This window comes from Marmota monax, unplaced genomic scaffold (assembly GCF_021218885.2).
Source record: "Marmota monax isolate L192 unplaced genomic scaffold, Marmota_monax_Labrador192_F-V1.1 WCK01_AAM20220418_F8-fsc00128, whole genome shotgun sequence".
Classification (NCBI taxonomy): domain Eukaryota; kingdom Metazoa; phylum Chordata; class Mammalia; order Rodentia; family Sciuridae; genus Marmota; species Marmota monax.
Window position 1 is genome coordinate 575,829 of NW_026693452.1, and position 22,776 is coordinate 598,604.

The 22,776-nt window shown below is 37.7% G+C and overlaps 1 protein-coding gene across 1 annotated transcript; it reads right to left on the minus strand.

Annotated features, from left to right (window-relative positions):
* Positions 1 to 8,603: 8,603 nt before the first annotated feature.
* Positions 8,604 to 21,527, minus strand: Dmp1 (dentin matrix acidic phosphoprotein 1). The gene is made up of 6 exons (XM_046457644.2): positions 21,435 to 21,527; positions 16,490 to 16,564; positions 15,863 to 15,910; positions 13,123 to 13,155; positions 12,901 to 12,948; positions 8,604 to 10,933 (listed from the first exon to the last, which is right to left on the minus strand). Exons 2-6 carry the CDS (start codon positions 16,541 to 16,543, stop codon positions 9,578 to 9,580), a joined length of 1,539 nt encoding a protein of 512 aa, XP_046313600.1. The 5' UTR covers positions 16,544 to 16,564; positions 21,435 to 21,527; the 3' UTR covers positions 8,604 to 9,577.
* Positions 21,528 to 22,776: the final 1,249 nt, after the last annotated feature.

Sequence of the window (22,776 nt, forward strand, 5' to 3'; positions counted from 1 at the left end):
CTTGGAAGGTTTTGAAGCTTTCAGTCACCTTTTTTCTAACCATTCTCTGAATCCTACAAATTATTTTCTTTAAATATCTCCTATCTATGTCTTCTTTTTATTTTTCCCTCAATATTGCCATGGCAACATATACTAGACCTTATTCCTCAACCTCGTGTGTACCAGACATATACTTAGGTCTAGAAACCTCATTCTGTGTCTTCTGGAAACTACCCTGCTTCTGTCTACAAGCACATTTGAAGTACCCACTTCTAATGACTTGATTCCATTCCATTGTTCACAGATGATTGGTCCAAACTAGGTTAGTCAAAATCTTCTCTCAGAGTGACAAAAAGAATCATTTTCTGTAGTACTACAAATGTCAGACCGTGGTTGTTGGCAGTAATTCTCCCCCTGTGCACTAGAGAGCACCATTTTCAAATCAGAGACAAAAGTTAGAAGCAGAAGTCTGGTAGTTTTCACCTTTCTGACTTATCTTGTTCCTTATTCTGACTGCATTTCAATCCTTTGGTCTCCTTATAATGATGTTTTAATAATTAAAATATTAATAACTAAAACATGGGAATCTCCTGATTGTTCTTCCTGACTATCCCTATTCTTACCTATCCTGTACTCTACAGTGGTAAAGACAAAACTTTACCTCTACCCTCTTAGGATTTTTCAACTGAACTTGAGAATCAAATTGAATTCAAACAGATCATCAGAGAAAAGATACAAATTTATTGAATACATATTACATGGCATGAGGGCCTTCATAAGGAAATGAAGACACTAAGACCCTGTGTTAAACACAGGCATACTACACTGGACAAAGAGTGGTCGATTATGGAAATGTAACAAGGCAAAAAGGTTTGGGCTAGGGTGGGTAGTTAGGTGGAAAAGTGACAAGGGAGATAAGGCGCATGGAACAAGACCTGTTTGTATAGATTTTCCTCTGCCTAAACTTACCATCCCTGTTGATAAGAATGATATTTGCCTTCTAGAAAGAAGGGCATCTCTCAGATGGGGATTTCATCTCCTGCTTTCAAGAAGCAGAAAGAAGATGAGAGCAATCTTCCCATAACTTTCTGTCTTTCAAGTGCCTCAACAGCAAGCAGACTAACATGACATCCATGTGCATATTATGCGGTAGCACATTCTTGACTTCTCCACCACTGACAGACAGGCAAACTGGAATTGGTAGATTTAAGCTCTTAATTTTTAGATTAAGGAGTTAAGACATTTCCAATAATCAAAGGGAACCAATGTGTAGCTTTAAGGGAGAGGTGACGTGGTCGAAAAGTTGTTTTTCAAAGGCAAAACTAATGCCATGTAATAAGTCATTTAAAACGTTATTAGTGGTGAGCAAAGCACCACCGAATCCTTCTAATTCAAGAACTGTCCACATTTCTCGTCCTCTGAAGTTGACCTATCCATCTGTGCTCTGGATTCCATTGTCCTCTGGCCTCTCTGGAACCATAAGAGCGAGCAACACTGCCACCTGCTGGCTGTTAGAGAAATAACAGAACTGGATTATTTTCATTCAAATACTGTCCAATGCCAGGGTTTGAAGCTATATTAAAGAATCCTGCTTTTAAAAAGAGACACAAATAAATTTCAATAGTGCTAAACAATTTTATATAAACTTGCTTCTATTAAACTGTGATCTAACAGTAGTAGTTCTCTGGCTTGGCTGCATGTCATTTGAGGCGCTTTTTAAAAACTATTCTTATCCTTGCTCCATCCCATAAGTTCTGATTTAATTGGTTAGGGATTAAGCTCTGACTTTTGTAGTTTTCAAAAGTCCCAGGTAATTCTAAAGTGTAGCCATCATGGAGAACTCCTGCTGTAATATAATAGGTAATTCTGGAACATTTTGGCCATTCTTAGGTCCCAGGTATAGATTTAATTTGGGAGAAAAAAGAAGAAGAAACACTAAACAAACTCTAATATCATTTCATATGATGAATTGAACTTTTCACTCAGTTACACAAATTTGTCTCTCTCTGCTAACAAGTTAATAGGCCTAACATTTTTGTAGGTGGGACATGTTGCCCTCATCAATGTCCAGATGGTGGTTAGTTAAGGCATTACCAGTCATAAGAAAAACATGTAAGGATGTTTTGCTTTTTGGTAAACCGCCTGTCCCTAGGTCAGTCATAATGGAACATCTCTGAGTTGTACTCTGGCCAACTTTCTATCAGCATTTGCCTCATCATCAAAATCAATCTGACTTAGCCTCTTGAGTATTTTCCCTCTGTCCTCACACCCACAACACAACAGATGGAAGAAATTGTGGCTCGAAAGATATCTATAGACTGAAGGGCTTTCCTTTTTCACCACAGATCATAACTATTATTTTAAGCAACTGAACATAAATATAATGTTTGCTCAGAGGTATTATTATGTAATTGATGTGAAAGGGAATGCTACCATCCTTTTGTGTAATACTAGGCATCCTTTACAAATTGTAGGTCTACAGATTGGCTAGAAGTTCCTTGTGGGGAAGAAGATAGCAAACTGGAAGCCAGCTTGACCAGTGGAGTAGAGGGTAAAGAAGTCTTACTGAGGCTCTGTTGTTGGGCCCACTCCTACCCCAGACAGAACTCCAAACCTCCCTTATCCCCTTTCAGGAGGGATCATTTCCCCATCCTCATTCTGCCTCCTCCCCACTGGAATACCAAGGTAGGGTAATACAGAGTTTACATAGGTGAAAGGTAACACATTGATGTGCTTTAACATGTCAATAGTGACAGTAAGGGAAAGCTTGGTTGGTTCTTTAGATATTTTACTTTGGGGACAAACCTCAAAGACCATCATTCTTTATCATTCCCTGTGCAGAACTTTGAGGGATGTGAATTGTATTCTTTACTCTTCTCCGCTTCTGCTTCCCCAGGAGTAAAACTCTATGGAATCAAACGACCCCATGGGATGAGAAAGGAGTAAAATAACGGAGAGATGAAAGAAGAATAGAGACACAGAGGGAGACAGAAAAGGGATGCCAGAGCGGAGACTCCCTTGTTCCCTGAGAACTGGATTTGTTGTGGGTTGATAACTGTCTCAAGGAGCAAAGTAATGAACAGTTTTCACTCTTCTCAAAATTTGTGCTTTTCATTCATGAGGGAGCAAGACTTTCTACCTTGGAGTGGACTGTGCCCTCCTGACTTTCCAGGAACTAGGGGATTACTAAGGGTACCAAAAATGCAAATGCTCATCATGCCCCAGAAATTTATCCTAATATGATTTCACATGAAGCATTTCATTAGATAATACACAATTTGACCTCCTCACTCTACTGTGTAGCCTTGAGTATTTTTCCATATGCATTCAGAGTGATTTGAATTTTCTCATTCAACTTACATATTTTTAGTGTTTTAGAGTTGTCAATTTATCATAAATTATCTAAATTACTTGTAACACATTTTTTTCTTTTTTCCTATTCCTATTAGTAAGGAAGTGATGAACAGCTTTATGCAAATATCATTTTTTACTTACTAACTTTAGATTATCTGTTCTAAATTAATTAAAGAAAAGAGCATACATTACCAGGACTAGCAATGAAAAATCTTTTCCTCTGGCTAGATGCCTTTAAATTTAAATGTATTCTTCCATACAGTCTGAATGGAGAATCACAAAATCACATGTGCTTTTTTAACCCTCTTCTATTGAAAAACACCATCTTCATCTCATTTTCATTATATTCATTCATAACAGCAAGATTTACAAGCTGTACTTGAATAATCAGTGTTTCAACTTGAAATTCTGCCCAGTAATCTTAGTTCTTGATGTAGTGATTTACCAGATGGTATCTAGTATGTTCATGAAATAGTATAACCTCATTTATTCCTATAGAACCCCTTTTATGTTTGGACAAGTCTTTCTTCATTACCCATATCTGCAAAGGCTACTATTTCATTCATTGTAACTGAATCTTCTTATGTCTTTTTCTATGTCAAGTTGGTAATTCACCGACTAAAAATTAGTTTTATCTAAATAATACTAAATTCTACTTAATATACCTAAAGATATTATGAGGCCACAAATGAAGAGCATGTTTTTCTTCAATTATTAAATAAAGGATAGATTCCTCCATATTTAAGTAGAGAAACCTAAAAAAACTATGCAATTAAAATTATTTTTGAGATACTCTCTGAACATATACATATATTAGTGAGGATATAGATTAAACCGCTGTATAAGGAGATCCCAAAACATAGTGCATTAAGATCACAATTGATTTCTCTTTCATGAAACAAGCATAAGAGTACCTTTTGGTACAGGGAGGTTATTTCAATAGTTACCAATTTCCATTTAATAGGAAGAGAGAAAGGAAAGAGGCAGAGTATGTCACTTCTACTCATTCCATCTTCCAGGACTTACCCAGCTACAAGAAAACATGGGAAATGGAACCTCCATCTCAGCACGTGTTCTACTGAAACCAAAGGCTTCTATTACTAATACAAAGAAGAGAAGAATGGATAGGGGACAATTATCAGTTGCTGTACCATTTGCATCCACCCTGGAATCTAAAGAAACCTAGAATACAAACTAACTATGTTGTTCAAATTTTGATTTTGAGAATATTTATTTTCATTATGCATCTTTTAACTCTTCAGAAGTTTAAAATCTGTATTTATTTGATCAAAAATATTATCTTCCTTCATATATACTTATTTTATTTTTAGTTGTAGTTGGACACAATACCTTTATTTTATTTATTTATTTATTTTTATGTGGTGCTGAGGATCAAATCCAGCACCTTACATGTACTAGGTGAGCGCTCTACTGCTGAGCCACAACCCCAGCTCCCATATATACTTTTATCTGCTAGCAAGAGCAAGTGATAGATTTTCATGCTGTACTCTCAACTCTGTCTTTCAGCATTGACTTGGGTCTTCCCTGAACACAATAATTCAACACAAAGTCCAGAAAGATCATATGATTGTCAATGTTATTCTCTTATTTGATTGAATGGATCCCAGCAGATTCCCTATGGGCTTTTTTGAGAATCAAATGAAAATCATGTTTTCTCTACTCCTTATATATCAACAGTCTTGTGAATAATTTTAGGAGCTGTGTGATACCTTCTCCCATGAGGCACAATTTTAAAAGACCTTAGCTCTATGTAGAGTATTCCCCCCATCTGCGCAGCAACCTGGGAGTAGATAGATTCAATCATCCATCTTTGTCTCCAGGACCCATCATTGGAATTCTGGCCTAAAGTAAAACAGCAAGCACAGGACCACTGTGCGATACATGTTAGTTTCCTGTTATTTCAAGGCTCCTCTGTTCCTTGTCAGAATCTCTTGGTATTCGTGTGATGCTTCTGTCCTCATCAACATACATCAAACCCTTCACCATGGAAGCTGACTTGGCTGTGGCATTAATGCTGCTCCTCCTTTTGACATGATATTCTGAATATGAAGACACTTTCTTCCTAGATTCCTTTGTAACTAATGACTGGGCACTTAGCATAGGCTCTGCTTTGAACTGGGACTTGAGAACAGGTAATACAATAAAGCAAGCTCTATGGAGAAGGGTCTCGGCAGCCGAAACAATGGGGCAGTGAGGTGTCTAGGGAAATCAGCAGGAGTGGTATTACTGATAGAATCTAGAATACCAATGGGATCATCAGTAAGCCACAGTGTCTAGTACTTCATCGAGTATCAATGTCTTCTGGTCTGAATGAGGTCTGCCGCACATGTTTACCAGGTTTACTGATTTCTTCAGCATAAGCTTACTTTTCTTAGAATTTCTTCAACATTGCAATGGCATTTTTTAAAAATATTCAATAACAGTTTTATCATTCTAATATGTCTTTGTAGATTAAAAAAAGTAAGAATGAATTTCTCCATTAACTCAAAATAACCAGACTAGAAAAACAAGCTATTAGAAAGTGACTAAGAGGTTCTTGGGGTTTTTAAGTGTTGAGAGCAAGCAGATAATATACCATTTCCCTTAGCTATATTTGAAGTAGATGAGGCCCTATTCATGAATGTTAATTACAGTGCTTAAAATATTAAGTGGTTATCATCAAACGGAAAGGAAACTTAGGCTGCCATTTCTTGTACTTTGAACTAGGATCATTAATGGAACTTTTCTGTTTCATTTGCCTGTCTTTATTTTTTACAAATTTTTTTTAAAGTGTAGAGAGTTTATAAATTTATCTCAAAAACACTTTGTGCTTTGTATGATATATTACTTTTGAAAACCTGGCACCAGCAAAGCACTAAACAAAAATGAAGGTTATTTTTCTTCTTCTGGAATTCACAGGCCTTCCCACTGGATCCCAACGCACCTTTGTAATTGCTTCTCTTATAATATTCTCCCAAAGCTTCAGTGAATTCTTATTTTTTATCATAATGCCAAAAATGATTCTGTACACTCACTTCTGTGTACTCTCTGCTTAGAACATTTTTCTCCCTGTTTTCTTATTCAGTCCCTGAGATCTACCTCAGTCATCCCAACACCTCTCCTACTCCATAAAAAAAGTTAACTACTTTTTTTTCTTGCAGAACCTATAGAACATTAAGTAGGGGTATATCAACACACGTAACTTTCATAGTTTGTACATTTTTGTCTCTGTTATAGATGATGACTTTCTTAAGAGAAGAGATAATATCTCATCATCCCTGTATTTGCCCAGTTCCTGGCTCATAAGACATGCTCCAGAAATGGTTGAATAAATAAGAGTAAGAGCGAACTTTACTATCTCACTGGAGAATCAAGAGGAATAAATTAATTAATATTGTCATCTTGAAACCAAATTTTAAGATATACATAGATATGTAAAATCACCTGGAGAAAGCAAACTGGCTCACAGGCCAGCAGGATTTCATTGGAAACCAACTTAACTATATGCCTATTTAAAGAAAGAATGAGCCATTTAAAGAAGAGCAGATTAGCCCTAATACATTTAGAAAATAATGCTACTGGAGTAAGAGTTGGCTGATCGTGGCACTTGAGAGCACCTTCGGGGAGAGGGAGTAGGACTTTCAGTTTTCCAGTTCCATCTGTAGGAGTTCTCATGGAGCCTCATCAACTTATTTAAGTCCAATACTATTACATAATGCATGAACTTCTTCTGTTCTCATTTATGCTCACCATATAGGCTTTCATTCTTATTCTCTCCCATTATTATTCTTCCTTTTAAAAGTCCTGCGAGTTGACTTAGTTAAGGAGTTACAGGACCATACCTAGGAACCCTGGCTAACTTAATGAATGAGTTAATGAGTCTGGGATCATTAGGCATTTTGGTTGCAAAGAACAAAGATTCACTCAGGTTTCCTCAAGACAGCTGGGCATATTAAGAGGACACAGGTGGCACTCCAGGAAAAGGAACATCATAGAAATCTGGGAAGGCCTGGAGGCAATACGAGAGTCATAATCCAACCATACAAGTAAGAAGATTATCAGTTTGCCCCTCAGCATCAGGAGTTCAATAATTTTCATTTTGTTCTTCACATGAATAAGATATAGCCTGGTATCTATATCTGCCTTTTTGTGTATTTCTTTCTTTTTTTCTGACCACTTTCTGACCTCTCTGTCCCTAAATATTCAAATCTACAGAGAGTAAAAGTTAGATTAGACCCCAAACAATCATCATTCATGTTGAAGCAACATCCTCCTTGGAGGCTGGGGATCACACTTAACCAGTTTCCCTGGGGTCAGGTGCTTATCCCATCCAGTTAGCTATGGTGACATGGGGCATTTGAATGGTTAGAAGGCCTAGTCACCTATGCCTCCAGGATCCAAGCATGTGGCAGTTCTCCTCAGAAAGAGTTGTGGGTCAGCAGGAACCTGTAGTTTAATGAAGCTAGATAATTAACATAAAGAGCCATTGAACCCAAATGTAAGGTACTTGGGTAGGCTCCATCATAATCTCCTGGGAGCCTTTTAAAAATACAGAACTCTGGGTCTCACTTCATATCTACTAAATTAAAATCTCAAAAGGGGAGGATACACACACACACACATATACATATATACACACATTTTTATTTTTTAAATCTCCTCAAGGGAATGAAGCTTTGACTTTGTGAGGGAGCCGTGTAAAAGAATAGAAGGGTCAGAAGGAAGGTGGAAAGTCGTTGATTTCCTTAACAGACATGCAGGAGAATTCTGGGGTGCTCCAGTGGAAGCACACACACATTGGTGTTTGGGTAAAGACACATTGGAAATGAAGGGATGAGGTAAATCATTTCCTTCATAGGAATTAAAATATAAGAAATATGTTTCCCTGTAGCTTCCAGAGTGTACACAAATGAGAGTCTGAGACTAACTAGAACTAATGTGAAACATCAGGAGCTGTTGGTGCGGATTCCAACAAAATCAAGAGCTTGCTTCATTTTTTTTCCACACAACATCTACATTTAGTGGAAATATCACAAGCAACATGTAATTTTATCAAAATGCTACAAAAAAAACATTTCAAAGAATTTAAGAAAATCTTTCATTTTAAGAGAGAAAACTGATAAACTATTCTGCAATGTTATGTTTTAAAGAAACAGTTCTTTACCATAAATACATCCTGATAACAGACACTACTATAACAAAAAATGCATATATTTCTTTTGGTTATTATTAACTTTATTATAAAACAAATATTTTATGTTGAGGTAACATTTCAAATGGTATTTGACAAAAAAAATCAATTGCATCCTATACACAGAATTTTACAACACATTTAAAGAACTCAGAAGACAATTTTTTTTAGCATTGCACATAAACTGATTTTAGGGGAAAAAATAAAGCTAAAATTCTCTATGTAAAGATGGATTTCGTTCCCCATTTTCTCCTGCCCAATCCTCCACACCATCACCCTGAAGGCAGTCATGGAAGCCCCACAAAATCATTGCATAGGAAACCTTAGTCAGAAAAAAAAAAGTGTTCTGTTTCCCAAAACACCCCACTGTGCCATCATTTCAAAGTGCTTTCACAAAGTAAATATTTAATTGCTTAAGAATTAGTGTTTAACCCCAAAATAGAATTCTTTTGTCCTCAATAGAGAAATGCTATGCAACCCTCCAACTCCACTGGCTTTTCCACTGAAAAGCTCATTAATTTTCTGAGGCAAACTTAGTCTCCCCTTCTGCACTCCATAAATCTCATTTCTACCTCTGCTAGGACATTTACCAGGTACATTGTTCCAATTCTTGTTATTCTCTTCTAACCATATTTTATCCCACTAACTCTTGAGCTTTATGTGTCTCTCTATAAGCTCCTCAGGAGCAAGAAACAAATCTGAAGCTTCCTTACAACCCCCAGCACCTAGCACAATGCCTGGGCCATAACAGGACCTCCATAACTGTCTGTCTGGTTAATGAGTTGGGAATTATTTCACTGTGAGTTATAAGGCACATCTTTCCTTACTTCTGATCTCATTGAGTGTACTTCGCTATCATTCCACTTATTTAAATTTCTATGGAATGGTGACACCCTAGAAACCAGTGTAATGTCCAACAATTCCTTTCAGAAAGAAATGGCCTCTGGTTATCTTTCTGATCAAAATATCAATAAATTACAGCTGTAATGGCTTCCCTAGTCTAAAGCCCCCACAAGTCCTTTCTGTGAGAGCCACTTCTTAGGAAAGTGGATGCTAGTAGCCATCTTGGCAGTCATTGTCGTCTTGGTCCCCGATGGGTTTGTTGTGATAAGCATCAACTGTTAATTTTCTGCTGTCCACTTCCATGTTTTTGGGCTGGCCATCCTCCTCACTGCTTGAGGTGCTCTCAGTGGAGTTGCTGTCTTCTTTTGATCTGCTGCTGTCCTGAGAATCACTGTCAGGCTCCTCCTCAGACTGGCTGTCCTGCTCGGACCGGCTCTCATCACTCTGGCTCTCTGCTGAGGTGCTCTGAGACTGGAGGCCCTCCTGGCTGGAACTGTTCTCGTCCTCGGTGGACTCTGGGCTTTCCTCTGAGAGTTTCAGGCTCTCATTGGACTCGCTGTCAGCTTGCTCCTCTCTGGATTCGCTCTCTGAACTGGAGAAGGTATTCAGGCTGTCCTCCTGGCTGGAGTCACTGTCTTTCTGGTCGCCTGCACGACTGACATTATCTGGGTTGTCGCCCCTGGACTCACTCACCACCTGTTCCTCAGACTCACTACTGCTTTCTTGAGAGGCCAAGTCAACCTCCTGGCTGGACTCACTGCTGGGGTCCTGTGCATTTTCACTGTCTTCCTGAGACCGACTCTCCTTGCTGTCCTCTTGAGACTCACTCTTGCTATCTTCCCTGGATTGGCCGAGGTCAGCTTCTTTAGAGTTGGAGTCACTCTTGACTTCTTCCATTGTGTAGCCACCATTGAGCTCACCTCCGCCATCTTCTTCAGAAATCCGGGACTTTCTGAAAAACTTCCTACTGGAATACTCCACTAATTGACTCTCACCAGAATCCTGAGCGCTTACCTGCTCATTGTCCCTTTTTGATTCTTTTGATTTGACACCAGCACTGCTCATTCTGGAGTTGCCCCTATCTCTCCTAGTGCTGTCAGGGTCATCACTCTGCATTCCCTCATCGTCAAACTCAGAGCCATCCCCATGGCTACTCTCCCCCTCACTGCCACCTCCCACCCAGTCCTCCTCACTCTCACTCTCCTGAGTAAAGTCACGTCCCTCAGCCCTGCTGCCTACATCATCTTCGTGGTCAAGGTCCCTGCTGTCACTGGTGGTGTCCTGGGCACTGTCTTCTGGTGAGGTGCTATCTTCACTGGATCGTGTGGCATCAGCAGAATCATCACCATCAGCTCTGGAGATTCCACCTCCTGTTCTCTCCTCAGGCCACGGGCCATTGTCCTCATCAGCAAAGGTGTCATCTCCACTATCATCTTCATCATCATCTTTATCCTCTTCTTTTCCTGTACTTCTAGAGAGGCCACCAGCTGGTCTATAAACATACTGACGATCATCAGAGCCCAGGTCATCCTCCAGCTCAGCACTGTCACTGGGGTCCACATTTGCCTGGATTTGGAGTTAACAAACAGGGTCACTCCAGGACCTGATAAGGAGGGAGTTATCTAGTGTTTATCTGGGCTTTTTCTGCTTCCTTCCTTCTCTTCTAACCTACGATCAATTTAAACATCTCGACAGAGCTCAAATAAGAAGGAAAAGGAATTGAAACTCAAGTTCTCCCATTTTGTACAGGTGGCCCCTACTCAATGCTGCAAAGTTTTTTCTCAAAAATCTTTCTGGAAATCACATTTATGGAACTTAAATCATATTGTAAATATGATTTCTTAAACAAAACTCAGATATTTTTTTTCTTTTTTGCAGTGCTGAGAATCAAACCCAGGGTCTTGTTTGTGCTAGGCAAGTGCTCTGCAGCTGCACTTTAGGCCCCTCAGAAATCTTTTTGTACATCAAGGAGTTAGTTTATAATACCCATCAAATTGTGTAGTTTCAAGTGGAATTTTTAAAAATATTCAGTTAACTTAAAATGACCCATTTACTTTCTGATGAAACTTTAAGTACAAATAAAAATAAAATATCATAGTGAGATGTATAAATGTCTCACCCAAGTCATGTTCCTATTTCATGAGCACAGAGAGAGAGTTGCTTATGAAGTCTCAGAAGGCAAAACTAACTAGTGTGGCTCTCAAGGCAGCTGGATTCTAAGTGTGAGGTCAGAGAGATTGTCACATTTAAAAAAGCAACTACATGCTCTGCACAGATAAGAGAGCACAGTGGGTCTTCATACATTATGCCCTGGAAAAATCTGGCTCTCATTACAACAAAGCATACTTGCCAAAATTGTTTTCCTTCCTTCCTTCCTTTCTTTCTTTCACCACATGTTCCCACTGATCAGTGTCTGGGTTCCCATCTGGAGTACATGATGTTACCGTCTCTTCCCAGCACACGAATTCTGCACTGGTATGGTGGAAATGTGCGGGTTGAGCCCACCCTACCTCCTTAAGCATCATCATACCCTTCTCAAGCAGGAGTTGTCACTCTTGCTTGAGAATTTTAAGGTGATAAATCACAAAATCTTCAGGAAAAAGCATTTCCCCAACTCTATGCTTTTAACTTCTAGAATGTTCTTCTGACAAGCCATTAGTAATTAGGGTTAAACAGTCTGATAATTCATCTTTTAACACTGGCTGAGTGTAGAATGCAACGTGGGTGAAAAGTTTCACAGAGAAAAAACATTGCTGGAATCTCTGGACCTCCCTACAGGGTTGAGTTTGGTCATGGTGATAGGACAGGGTTGGGGGTGTAGCTCAGTGGCTGAGTGCTTGCCTAGCATATGTGCAGCCCTGGGCTAAACCCCTAGCAATACAAAAATAAATATATGAAGAAGTAAAAAGATAGAACCGCTTAAAAAGTAATAACATTTAGTCTCAGAAAAAAATAAAATTTAAGAAGTAGATTTCTTAATAAAGATATATAAGCTAAGACTGCTTTTCTTATCCCCAGGACCAAAGATGAGACTATCAAAGTCACTGCCAAAACAGCTCTTTTCAAGCTCCTGCCCCACAGCTTTCCTCTACTCCCCCCTGCTCTCCTCAACTGTGCTCTTGACATGACAGAGTGCTCCAGGCCAGTGGGCACCTCATTTTAGCCAGAATAGTTTTCCTTTCCTTTCCTGAACTGCTCTATTTTTGCAATATTTCAGATTACTGAGTGAGCCCGTGCTGTCTAGCAGACGTAATAACCATTGGCATGTGCTCACAGGTACGTGGTTATTTTTTTAACTAGGAGGGACATTTAGGGCCACAATGTCTCAGATGGTAAAAATGGAATGAACAGCATGTCCACACCTGAATTCTCCCCACTCATTTTTCCCTTCTTATTTTATGGGACTATTTAGCCAGCATAGCCCAATGGTTAGGAAATATTATATTTAGAACTGTTGCCAGGTAACTTAATCTACCATCATTTCCTTCAATTTCTAAGTAGCTAGAAAAGTTAAGCAAGGCCTTCTTAATTACCTGTTCCTCTGAGCTAACTTTACTTTCTTCTGATGACTCACTGTTCTCCTGAAAGGGAAAATAAACATTTATTTTCCTTTTAGTAATTCCTCAGGAAAGGAAAAAATATGATCCACATCAATTGCTTCAAGTTTGTATTTACTACTTTCAAAATGGTAAAAGGCAATGAAAAGAGTGTTAAAGTTACTTCATGACATGTTTATGACAAAAATAAAGAGTTACCGTGGGTGGTGTTGGTGACTGAGCCAAATGACCCTGGGGGAAAAAAAAGAAAGGAATACAAATTACTCTTTCATAAGTGTATTACATCACTGCAAATATTTGGAATAATTTTAGGTGATTTTTTTACGTTTTCTGGTACATATTTTGCAACTTACATAAGTAATAATGAAGTTTTATGGGAAAATAAAGGTAAAATGAAAAGTACTAAAAAACCTAGAATATTTTTTGTATATCTGATACTTTGCTTACAAATATATAGACAGGTATGTATGCATATATGTATATGTGTGTGTATAAATAATATACATGTATATTATATATATAGAGATAGATAGATATAGATAGATATACATATATATGTATACTTGCTTTGAAGTTCATACAACTTAGAGGTAATAAAACTAGGATAATAATGTTATAGCCCAGAATCCAAATTTTTAGCCTCAGTGAACTCATTGGTTTGAGTTTCTATTCTCCAGCCAATCATCCTGGTGTTAGCAGTGAAAGTCATATATTCTAGGAGACCCGTAAGACCCACATAAGCTGGAGTGGTCTGTTACTCCGTGTGAAGGTGGGCAATTCAATATACCTATCAGTTTCTTATTCATAAGTTAAGAAAATTAACACCCTCTGTGCTTCACCTATAAGGCCGGTGTGAGGATGGGATTGGCTAATGCCTTCAGAAGCATCTTGAGGACTAGTCAATGTAATGTAAAGAAATAATACATTTTGAGAACATCCACCTTATCAAATTCAATACACAAAATTGAACTGATAAAACCATTATATCTTTCTTGAGTCACTGAAGAGCACTGATATTAAAATTGAATGCCAAATATGTATTCATAGTTGCAATTTATTTCACTTTCCTTAGTCTTGTGAGAACTATAAGAATGTCTGAGCAATAGTATAACACAAAGATAAAGGGAAAGATCAGCAGAGTAGAAGGAGACCAAGAGGCAGAGAGAAGGGATAGGTAAGGGAAGCAATGAAGAATGAATTCTTAAAAATCATATTATGTGTTTATATAAACATATCACAGGGAATTTCACCTTTATGCATAAGTAAAAATATCCAAAATACAAAAAAAAATAGATGAATGAAAGGAAATCTAATAGAGAGGAGGAGGAGAATGAGAGAGGGGAAGGACAGGAGAGAAAAGGGTGAATCAGTCAAATTCCATACATGAATGAGTTTGTCAGGATGAACACAATTCTAGTGTATAACTATAAAGCTCTAACAAAAAAATAACATTAAAAAAGAATGTCTGAGGGCTGGGGTTGTGGCTCAGTGGTAGAATGCTCCCCTAGCATGCATAAGGCACTGGGTTCCATCCTCAGCACCACATAAATGTAAAATAAAGATATTGTGTTCACCTAAAACTAAAAAATAAATATTAAAAAAGAATGCCTGAGCAACTTCTGTCCCACTCCCAGCCCCCCATACCCCCTTTCCCCTTTCTCCTTTCCCTTGAGCCGGACAAGGTTCTGAGTGGCAACCCAAGGCACCAAGTAGAGCAAGGGGGTGTTGCTATTGTGTGTCTTCAACATGCCTCTCAGCAGTGCCAGGCTGGGGATGTCTCAGAGAAAGAAGCTGTAATCATTTGCCTTTTCTATGTGATACTGCAGGCTGGCACAATGGCGAACTCCACGCCAGTCAGTTATCATTTAGAATTAATGGGTGGAAGAAAACAAGACATGGATATTTTTCTCATGCCAAGGCTAGACTTGAGAATTAGGCATGCTTGTGAGTCTCTGGTTAAATGATAAATGCTTATAAATTAACTAGCCTATTGACTTCTCCCATGGAAGTTCATAATATACCCTGCAATGTCTATACTAGCCCAAGGCAGGGGCAGGACCCCACATCAGGACTCTGACGTTATTTGGCCATCACCAAAAGCACTGGCCCAAGTTGTGTCATAAGCAAAAGCCAGTAAGAAACAAAGTCGTGGATAAAATGCTCTGTGTTAGCATAAGATTTTAACTCTTAGTTCCAGTGTCAGTCTTGAGAATTTAGAGATATCCTAGGTCTATCTGACCCACTTCCTAAAAGCGACATGTCACCCTGGTTAAGAATTGATTCTGGAGCCAAGTGACATAAATTCAGTATGGCTCTAATACTTATTAGCCACATAACATAGACTGACTATATTACTCTCTGTGCCTCAGTTGTCTCATCTGTAAAATGGAAATAAAATATGATGTCTAATCCATTGGCTTGTTGGAAAGGTAAGAAGTTCAAAACATATAAAATCCTCAGAAACATGCCTGGCAATGATTCTTGTGTTACCAATTACTGGGTTATGAAGAGTTCAACATCAGTAAGCATCACCTTCATTCCAAACACTCTAGTGTCCTCTCATTCTTTCTTCTTTTCTTACCTCACTGGACTTGACTTCCTGTCTACTAGACATCTCCTATTTAAACAGATTTCAAATCCTAATCTCTCACGGACTATCTTGTTTCACTGTTTATTCACCCCCTTGCACTACTCCACACATCTACTATAAGAAAAAAACTAAAAGAAAAAGATGTTCCTCACCAAATTACACTATTAAGTTGGAATTGAAGTATTATTTTCTCATATGAACTAAAAATTGCATATCTTACTGCCTATATCTTAGGCTATTAAAAGGGTCATAACACACTAGCAATTTCAGCATCTGCAATGAACTCATCGGGTCATTCTAATCATATATTTAAATTGAAATATTTTAAAAACTAATATCTATACTCACCTTCCATTCTTCAGAGCTCTCAGTTTCAGTATTTTGATATCTGGCTACCTAGAAAAAAATAAGATTAATGGTTAAACCATAGAGAAACTTCCAAGAGGGCCGAGAGTATCACTCAATAGCCAAGCACTTGCCTACTTTGTATAAGACCCTGGGTTCAATCCCCTGCACCAAAAAAATAAACAGTGAGAAACTTCAAAGGCAGCAGTTAACACTCTATATACTTAGGAGCAGTGGTAGTCAAATTTTACCCTGCATCAGATCACCTAGGTGTCTTGTTAAAAGACAGATGGCTGAGTCCCATTCCTATTATGTCTAAATTAGTAGGTAAAAAGTAGGACCTCAAAATTTGCTAATAGACAAATTAAGTGCTAATAGATCCTGACCCTTTAGGTATGGGTGACAATTTAAGAACCACTGCTCATTGTGGGAAATTAGTTATTGGTAATTAGTATCTATTGGATTAACTAAACAGAATAAGAAATTTCTTGGATATTACAAAGTTTTCTAAGAAATTACTATTATCATCTGACTGGAATATACTCAGTTACTTGGGCTCATGGCCAATGAAAATAGTGGGATTTTAGATTTAAAGGCATATATGTACATATGCCCCATCCTGACACTTACTGGGAGAGCACAGGATAACCCCCAAAAGCACACAAGCAGGATGCTGGTCTTCATAGTTGGGTGAGATGCCTCTACCTGTAATGAAGGACACAGAAGTTTTAGGCCAGACTAAAGAAATCAAGGAACTTCAACTTTTTAAGTTTCTTTCTACTTAAAAAAATCATAAAAATACCCATCAACTTATAAATTAATAAATAAGTGCATTATATCCATACAACAGAATATTATTCAGCCATAAAATAAAGCAGTGATAGATCCTACAATGTAGAGGAACCTTGAAAACATTATGCAAGTGAAATAAGCCAGACATAAAAGACCACATTTGTATGATGCCTTTTATAGGAAATGTCTAGAGACTAGATTAGTGGTTGCTCAGGCTTGGTAAGGTGGGTTGAGGAGTGATGGATAGGGGGTGCAGAATGTCTTTCACAGGTGATGTAAATCTTCTAAAAGTGATCGTGGCAAAAAGTTGAAGCTCCTTGATTTCTTTAGCCTGGTATAAAACTTCTGTGTCCTTCATTACAGGTAGAGGTACTGCACCCATCTATGCACCCAACCCAGGAAACCATATCCTTCAAGTAGGCAAAGTATGCAGTTTGCAAATTATATCTCCATAGAGCTCTTTAAAAAAATAAACTAAGACTTCACCCCTAAGAGACAAACTGAAAACTTTCAATGAGAAAGTCTAAAAACACTTCTTCACTAACACATAAAAATGTGATAAATGGGAAAAAATAAAGGAAAAGGAACAGAGAAATGTCTAGCCGTTCACTTTCACGATACTTCTGCAGCTTGGTAGGCACAGCAATCTAGCTAATCCCCCTAAACTCTCTTTTGTTGACATCATTGATAGGTGGTGGGTATTTGTGTACACACACATACACACACACACACAGGCTTCTAAGTCACATGTATAACACATAATGATGTCTAGACAAAATAAATTGTTTTTCTACTTTCTTCTTGATCTGCAAAAGATGTACTATGGCGGGCTTCATATTACAGCTCCAGAAAGCTCTTAATATCTACTGTGATACAGGTAGTCATACATTATACATGACTCTGCTAAATTCTCTTAGGCGTCATTCTCAGCACTGAAAGATCTAGGGAAGATTAGAGGGTTGGGATCCACTTGTGAATCATGCTGAAAGAGACATGCCAAATCAAACTGAATTTTTCTGAGAGGTGGCTTCATTTCACACTTCAAGAACTGGTGATTCCAAAAACAATTTGTTCTGTATCTAAAAGTAGACCTACCGGATGCTAATGTGAAAAGTTATTGAAAAGATTTAAAGGAAAATCATTTGCCCTGTACTAGAAAGCCCTAAAAGCTGATCTAAAATACTTGTCCAATGCACTTCCATAGGTATACTTTTTAAATCCTGCAAGTTGATTTCAGATTTCATATTGGCTGATTATTTTTCTTGAAACATTTAATGTATACTAAACTAGTAACAAAAGAGTCATCAAATATTCTCATCCTAGCTGTATATTAGTATCACCTAGTAAATCTTTTTAAAAATATGAATGCACAAATTCCAGAATAAAAAAATCAGTCCAGTGAGCAGAGGAATATGTTTGATTTTAACGCTTGATCTCAAAAATAAGAATTTTCTGCTCAATATCTGAATATGCTGAACCATGCCTGACACATTAAGCTCAAGAAATCATCTAATCTACTTATTGTCATTTAAGAAAATAATAGAAATCTTAAGGAGAAGGGATACTTTCATATTCAAATGGTCAAACAGAGCCTCTTATTTTATATTATTAGCATTATCCCCATTCAGAAAATTATTATTAATTTGTATTATTTTCTTTTTTCTAATTCAGTAAAAGTTACATGTTAGTTTCTATGTTTTGGTATTATTTTTATATCTTCTTAAATCCTTTGCCTATGGTCAACTAAAAAGAATACACAAAAATGACCAACTGCACCAAAAACAAGTGTAGCTCTGCATGGGCTCTCTCTGGTCCAGTGAGGAGGTCGAGAACAGGGTAGAGGAGAGTGTGGCTGTGGAGTTGCGAATCAAGACCTCAAAGACCAAGCAGGAAGCAGATCTGATTTTATTGCGCAGTTACCAATGTATATGTACTCAAGCAGCAGTTCAGCAGATTACAGGCAGTCACCAATACAATTTCTGGCCAACTGTCCTTGCAGCAACCAATTGAGGAGCAGCCATGGAGCAAGCAGAGGGACTGCAACACACGGCCTCACACCTCGGGCTATGCCTATGGGGTAAGCGGTTTGCTGCTCACATGCCTGGGTGGGGGTGTTGTTTGCCACTCAGAGGCCCTACATGTATGCCATGTATGCAATACTCCATGCACTTGTCCTCACATAGCTTAAGAGCTATCATTTCCCTTTAGTTCCCACGATAACAACATTTTAAGAGGTTTTTTTAAGATTCATTCTTCAAGAAATTAAAATTTTCCAAATATGATTTTCTCAAAATAACTACAGGCAAATGGTTTCAGCTTCACATGTCAAATGAAAGTTAGTCAACTCATCATTTTAATTTTCCAAGTGAAATTTAAACAGAATGACACCCTCATATGCTCTGAGCACTAGCACATATTCCAGGCTTGGTAAGGTGAACAACCACTAAGTTCTTTTGTAGCTTCCCTACAAGTTCTCTTTAGCTTCCCTAGTATCAAGTAATTGAAAAATAATGAGATGTCACTTTGCATCTCTTCTAAACCAGTGAATGTTGAGGGTTTTTTACTAAGGAAGTGCATGCTTCCAATGTTCAAGTTTCTCAGGAACAGAGTATTGTGAAACATAAGGAAAATGCACTAACTTGCTCAGGCTTCCAGAAATACCATGTAGCACCATGAACTAAAGCAATAATTTCCCCAGTAGAAGCTTGGTTAAGTAAAATAAAAGACACTCTACAGTCCTGAAAAAGCTGATTTTGCCTGCCAAAGAATAAGGCCCACTCTTAAGCATTAAAGAAAGTCATATTTTAAATCCTATGTTAGGTTTACAAATAGTATTTTTATAAGAATAATGGTCTTTTTGTGAGGTATAGTTCCAAATGAGAGCACCAAACTTCTATACTTTGCAGCTAGTATAGAAGCTAGTAGAAGCATATATGCCATAGCCACCTTCTGAAAAATAAATTAACAAATAGCTGCAAGCCTGAAAATTATGCATCCAGAATCCCAAGTTCTTTTTGATTGGTTGGTGTCTCTTTCACATTCTGCATGCTGTCAATCTACAGCAAGAGCATGTAACAAAAGGAAACCAATGTCCTTGACCTGAGTTCCCCTTTGTGGAACTCTTAGCCTCTCTGAAGTTAAGTTTTCCCAGAGTTGAAAAGACCCAAACAGCTGGGATCTGGAGGAGGCAATTGTGGCTTGGGTTCCAAGCTGAGGTTCTTAAGTAAGGAAACCCATTCTGTTCTGAAATTTCCTCAGAGTTAAGACTCACATGTAAAGTACAGATCTTTTCTATAAATTGGAATGAAAGAAATAGAGCAAATAAAGAAAATAAAAATTTGATTTCCCCCCTTGAAAAACAATTACATTAAATAGTTTGTTTTTTCTTAATAAACAGTGTTATCCTCAAGAATAATGGGAGGAAAAAGAATATTAGTGAACATTGTATTTATTTGTTGAGAACAGCTTAATCTGCCGGGTGCTGTTCTAGGTACTGAGTGTACAGCAATGTATAATAATAATAATAATAAACAACTGGTCTCACAGAAGTAATTTTTCTCATAATCCAACTAACCAGAACCTGCTAGATTTTTTTTTATATTTTTACTTTTGAAATAAAATGAAATTTGGTCAAGACATGAACTCTATCAGGAATTCAGAAAACCAAACAAATAAATCAATAAAAAATTACATTCTTTCATATTGTAATTCTTTTGCAGTTGAGAATTTAATGTTACGTGCCTTCAATTGCAGTGAAATAACTCAGGGGTGTCCCAAATGTAGTGTGAAGGATACTAAGTATCTGAGGCACACTGGCCCCACATAACCATTTGGAGGATGATAATAATGCTCTTTAGAAAATGCTTGTCCACATGTTTTTAATCAACAGGAGGATAATCTATGTGACCTTAGTTGAACTAAGACTTTAGCTAACCAGAAATTATTGCTCCTGAAGAGGACAGCTTGCTTGAAACATTGAAACTACGCATGGGATCTTCTAGGTGTCATGCAGAATGCATGGCCTCATCACCTCTCCCCTCTCTGATGTGGAGGACAGATACTCGTGCTATCAGTGCAGAAGTGAAGTAAATGCAGCAAGTAAAAATAACGTGCATAGTTAATACTTACATCTTCTAAACCAGAAAATGTTATTAGAGACAATCATATCCAACATTTATAGAATTCTGACTATATGCAAGGCATTATGCTAACATGAAGACCCAGCCAACCAACAGAAACACGTTGTAATTTCACACCCTTGCATCATTTCAGCGATCTTAGCACATACTTTCAATTACTTATCTAGTGTATAATAAACATTGCTGGATGCTCTCTAGATGAACAATATTAAATGGTTTTTATTTAAAGCCTATATTTTGGAAGTCCTGTCAGCCTGATTTAGATTCTTTCACATCTTCATCTCTAGGAAGCCTACATGTAAAAGTTTGTTTTGCTAATTAAAGCTAAACTTTGAAATGACCTTCCATCAGCCTCCTGTTCAGTAAACTTTCCCTTGCATAAATACTATGAACACATCTAATTAGAGCATTTCCAAAAAATAAAAAGCATCTGACTTTATTAACCCAATCCATCATTTAAATATTTCTTACTGTGGCATTAACAAGGTATAAAAGTGGGAAATGTGTTTACCCAAACTTTAGCTTTCCCCTACCTTTCTCTGTAAAGCATAATGCCCCTCAAAATACTTACACATTTAACACACAAAAGTCATTTAACACACAGCAAAAGTTACTTTTAAAATCAAATGATGAAAGAGCCTTACCCTCTTGAGTTCACAAAGTCTTTTCCAAAAAGTCTCAAAAAACCGGTTGAAGTTCTCACAGAGGAAATCTCAATGAAGCCACTCTTGTGTTGCTATTCTGAACCCTTCTCTGATGGTGCAGGAATTTAAACTCTGCTGCAGCTCTTCAGAGCCAATCAGCCTCAGGCAGGGGTAACTGACATCACAGGTGTCATGGGGACCCCATACACCCACACTTCCTCTAGCTGGAAGAGGCAGGTTTTCCCTAAAAAGCTCTTGTGGTTCCCAAATGACTAGACTAGTTTCCATTAAATTGAAGATCTTCCTAAAGCTTTATTTTGATTTCTAAATATATGTCATTCACATCCATGCAGGATTATGAACATTATAAACAATGACAATGTCTTCCGCCCACTAACAGATCCCAGTAGACCCAAGGATGGGAAAAGGAGAGTCAGAGGCGGATGCAAAGTTTCCTGTTAATGTAAATTTCCAGGTAGTACATGAGGGAAGTTACTAAAATACTAGATTTTCTTAAATTGTGGGTGTTGAGAATATGTGTTTTTGTTTCTTCTTTTTTTCCTCTTTTAACAACCACTGTTCTCTCCTTTTCCTTCACCAGGGCACAAAGACCCCAGTAATGTAAGGAAGTACATAATTTTATAGTAATTGGAAGTGTTAAAGTACCTTGCCTAATTAGCTTTTGTTTTTAACAACAACCAAAAACTACAACAACAAAAAAAGAATTTAAATCTTTTTATTACTTTAAATTTTCTTCTAAATTACTTGCCATGTTTTGGTAACACTTTGAAATCAGAACTGGATTAAGGGAAATACTAGGTGGATAGCATCCAAGTATACTAATTTTCAAGGGACTCTATGCCATCACCAGAAATGTAATGAAATGAAAGCAGTGATATTTACCAGGGAGAATACTGAAGATTGTCACAGGGATCTGAAAGTGGGTTTGGCACCAGCCTCCAAGAGCATGCTTAAGTAACAATAGGATGATCACTGATCAGATGTTTAAAGAATATAAACCAATGGACTTTCATTCCTCAGGGTAGGGATGTCTGCTCTGTTTAGGGTCTATATAGACCTGGTATCCTAATACCTAGGATAGTCTCTAGATCATAACATGCACTCAATCAGTACTTTTTGAGTGACCGAATGGATTGGTTTCAAAATTAGTTATGTTATTAGCTTGCCTGCAGTGCACATGATTCACTCATTTTTTTGTTGTTTTTATGATTATTAAAATTTTTAATTGATGCTCCTAGCAATATGAACCAAGAAAACTGGGGTGCCCAACTTTATCCATGGAACTAACACCAAATATCTGGATTGTGAACTTATTCAGTAT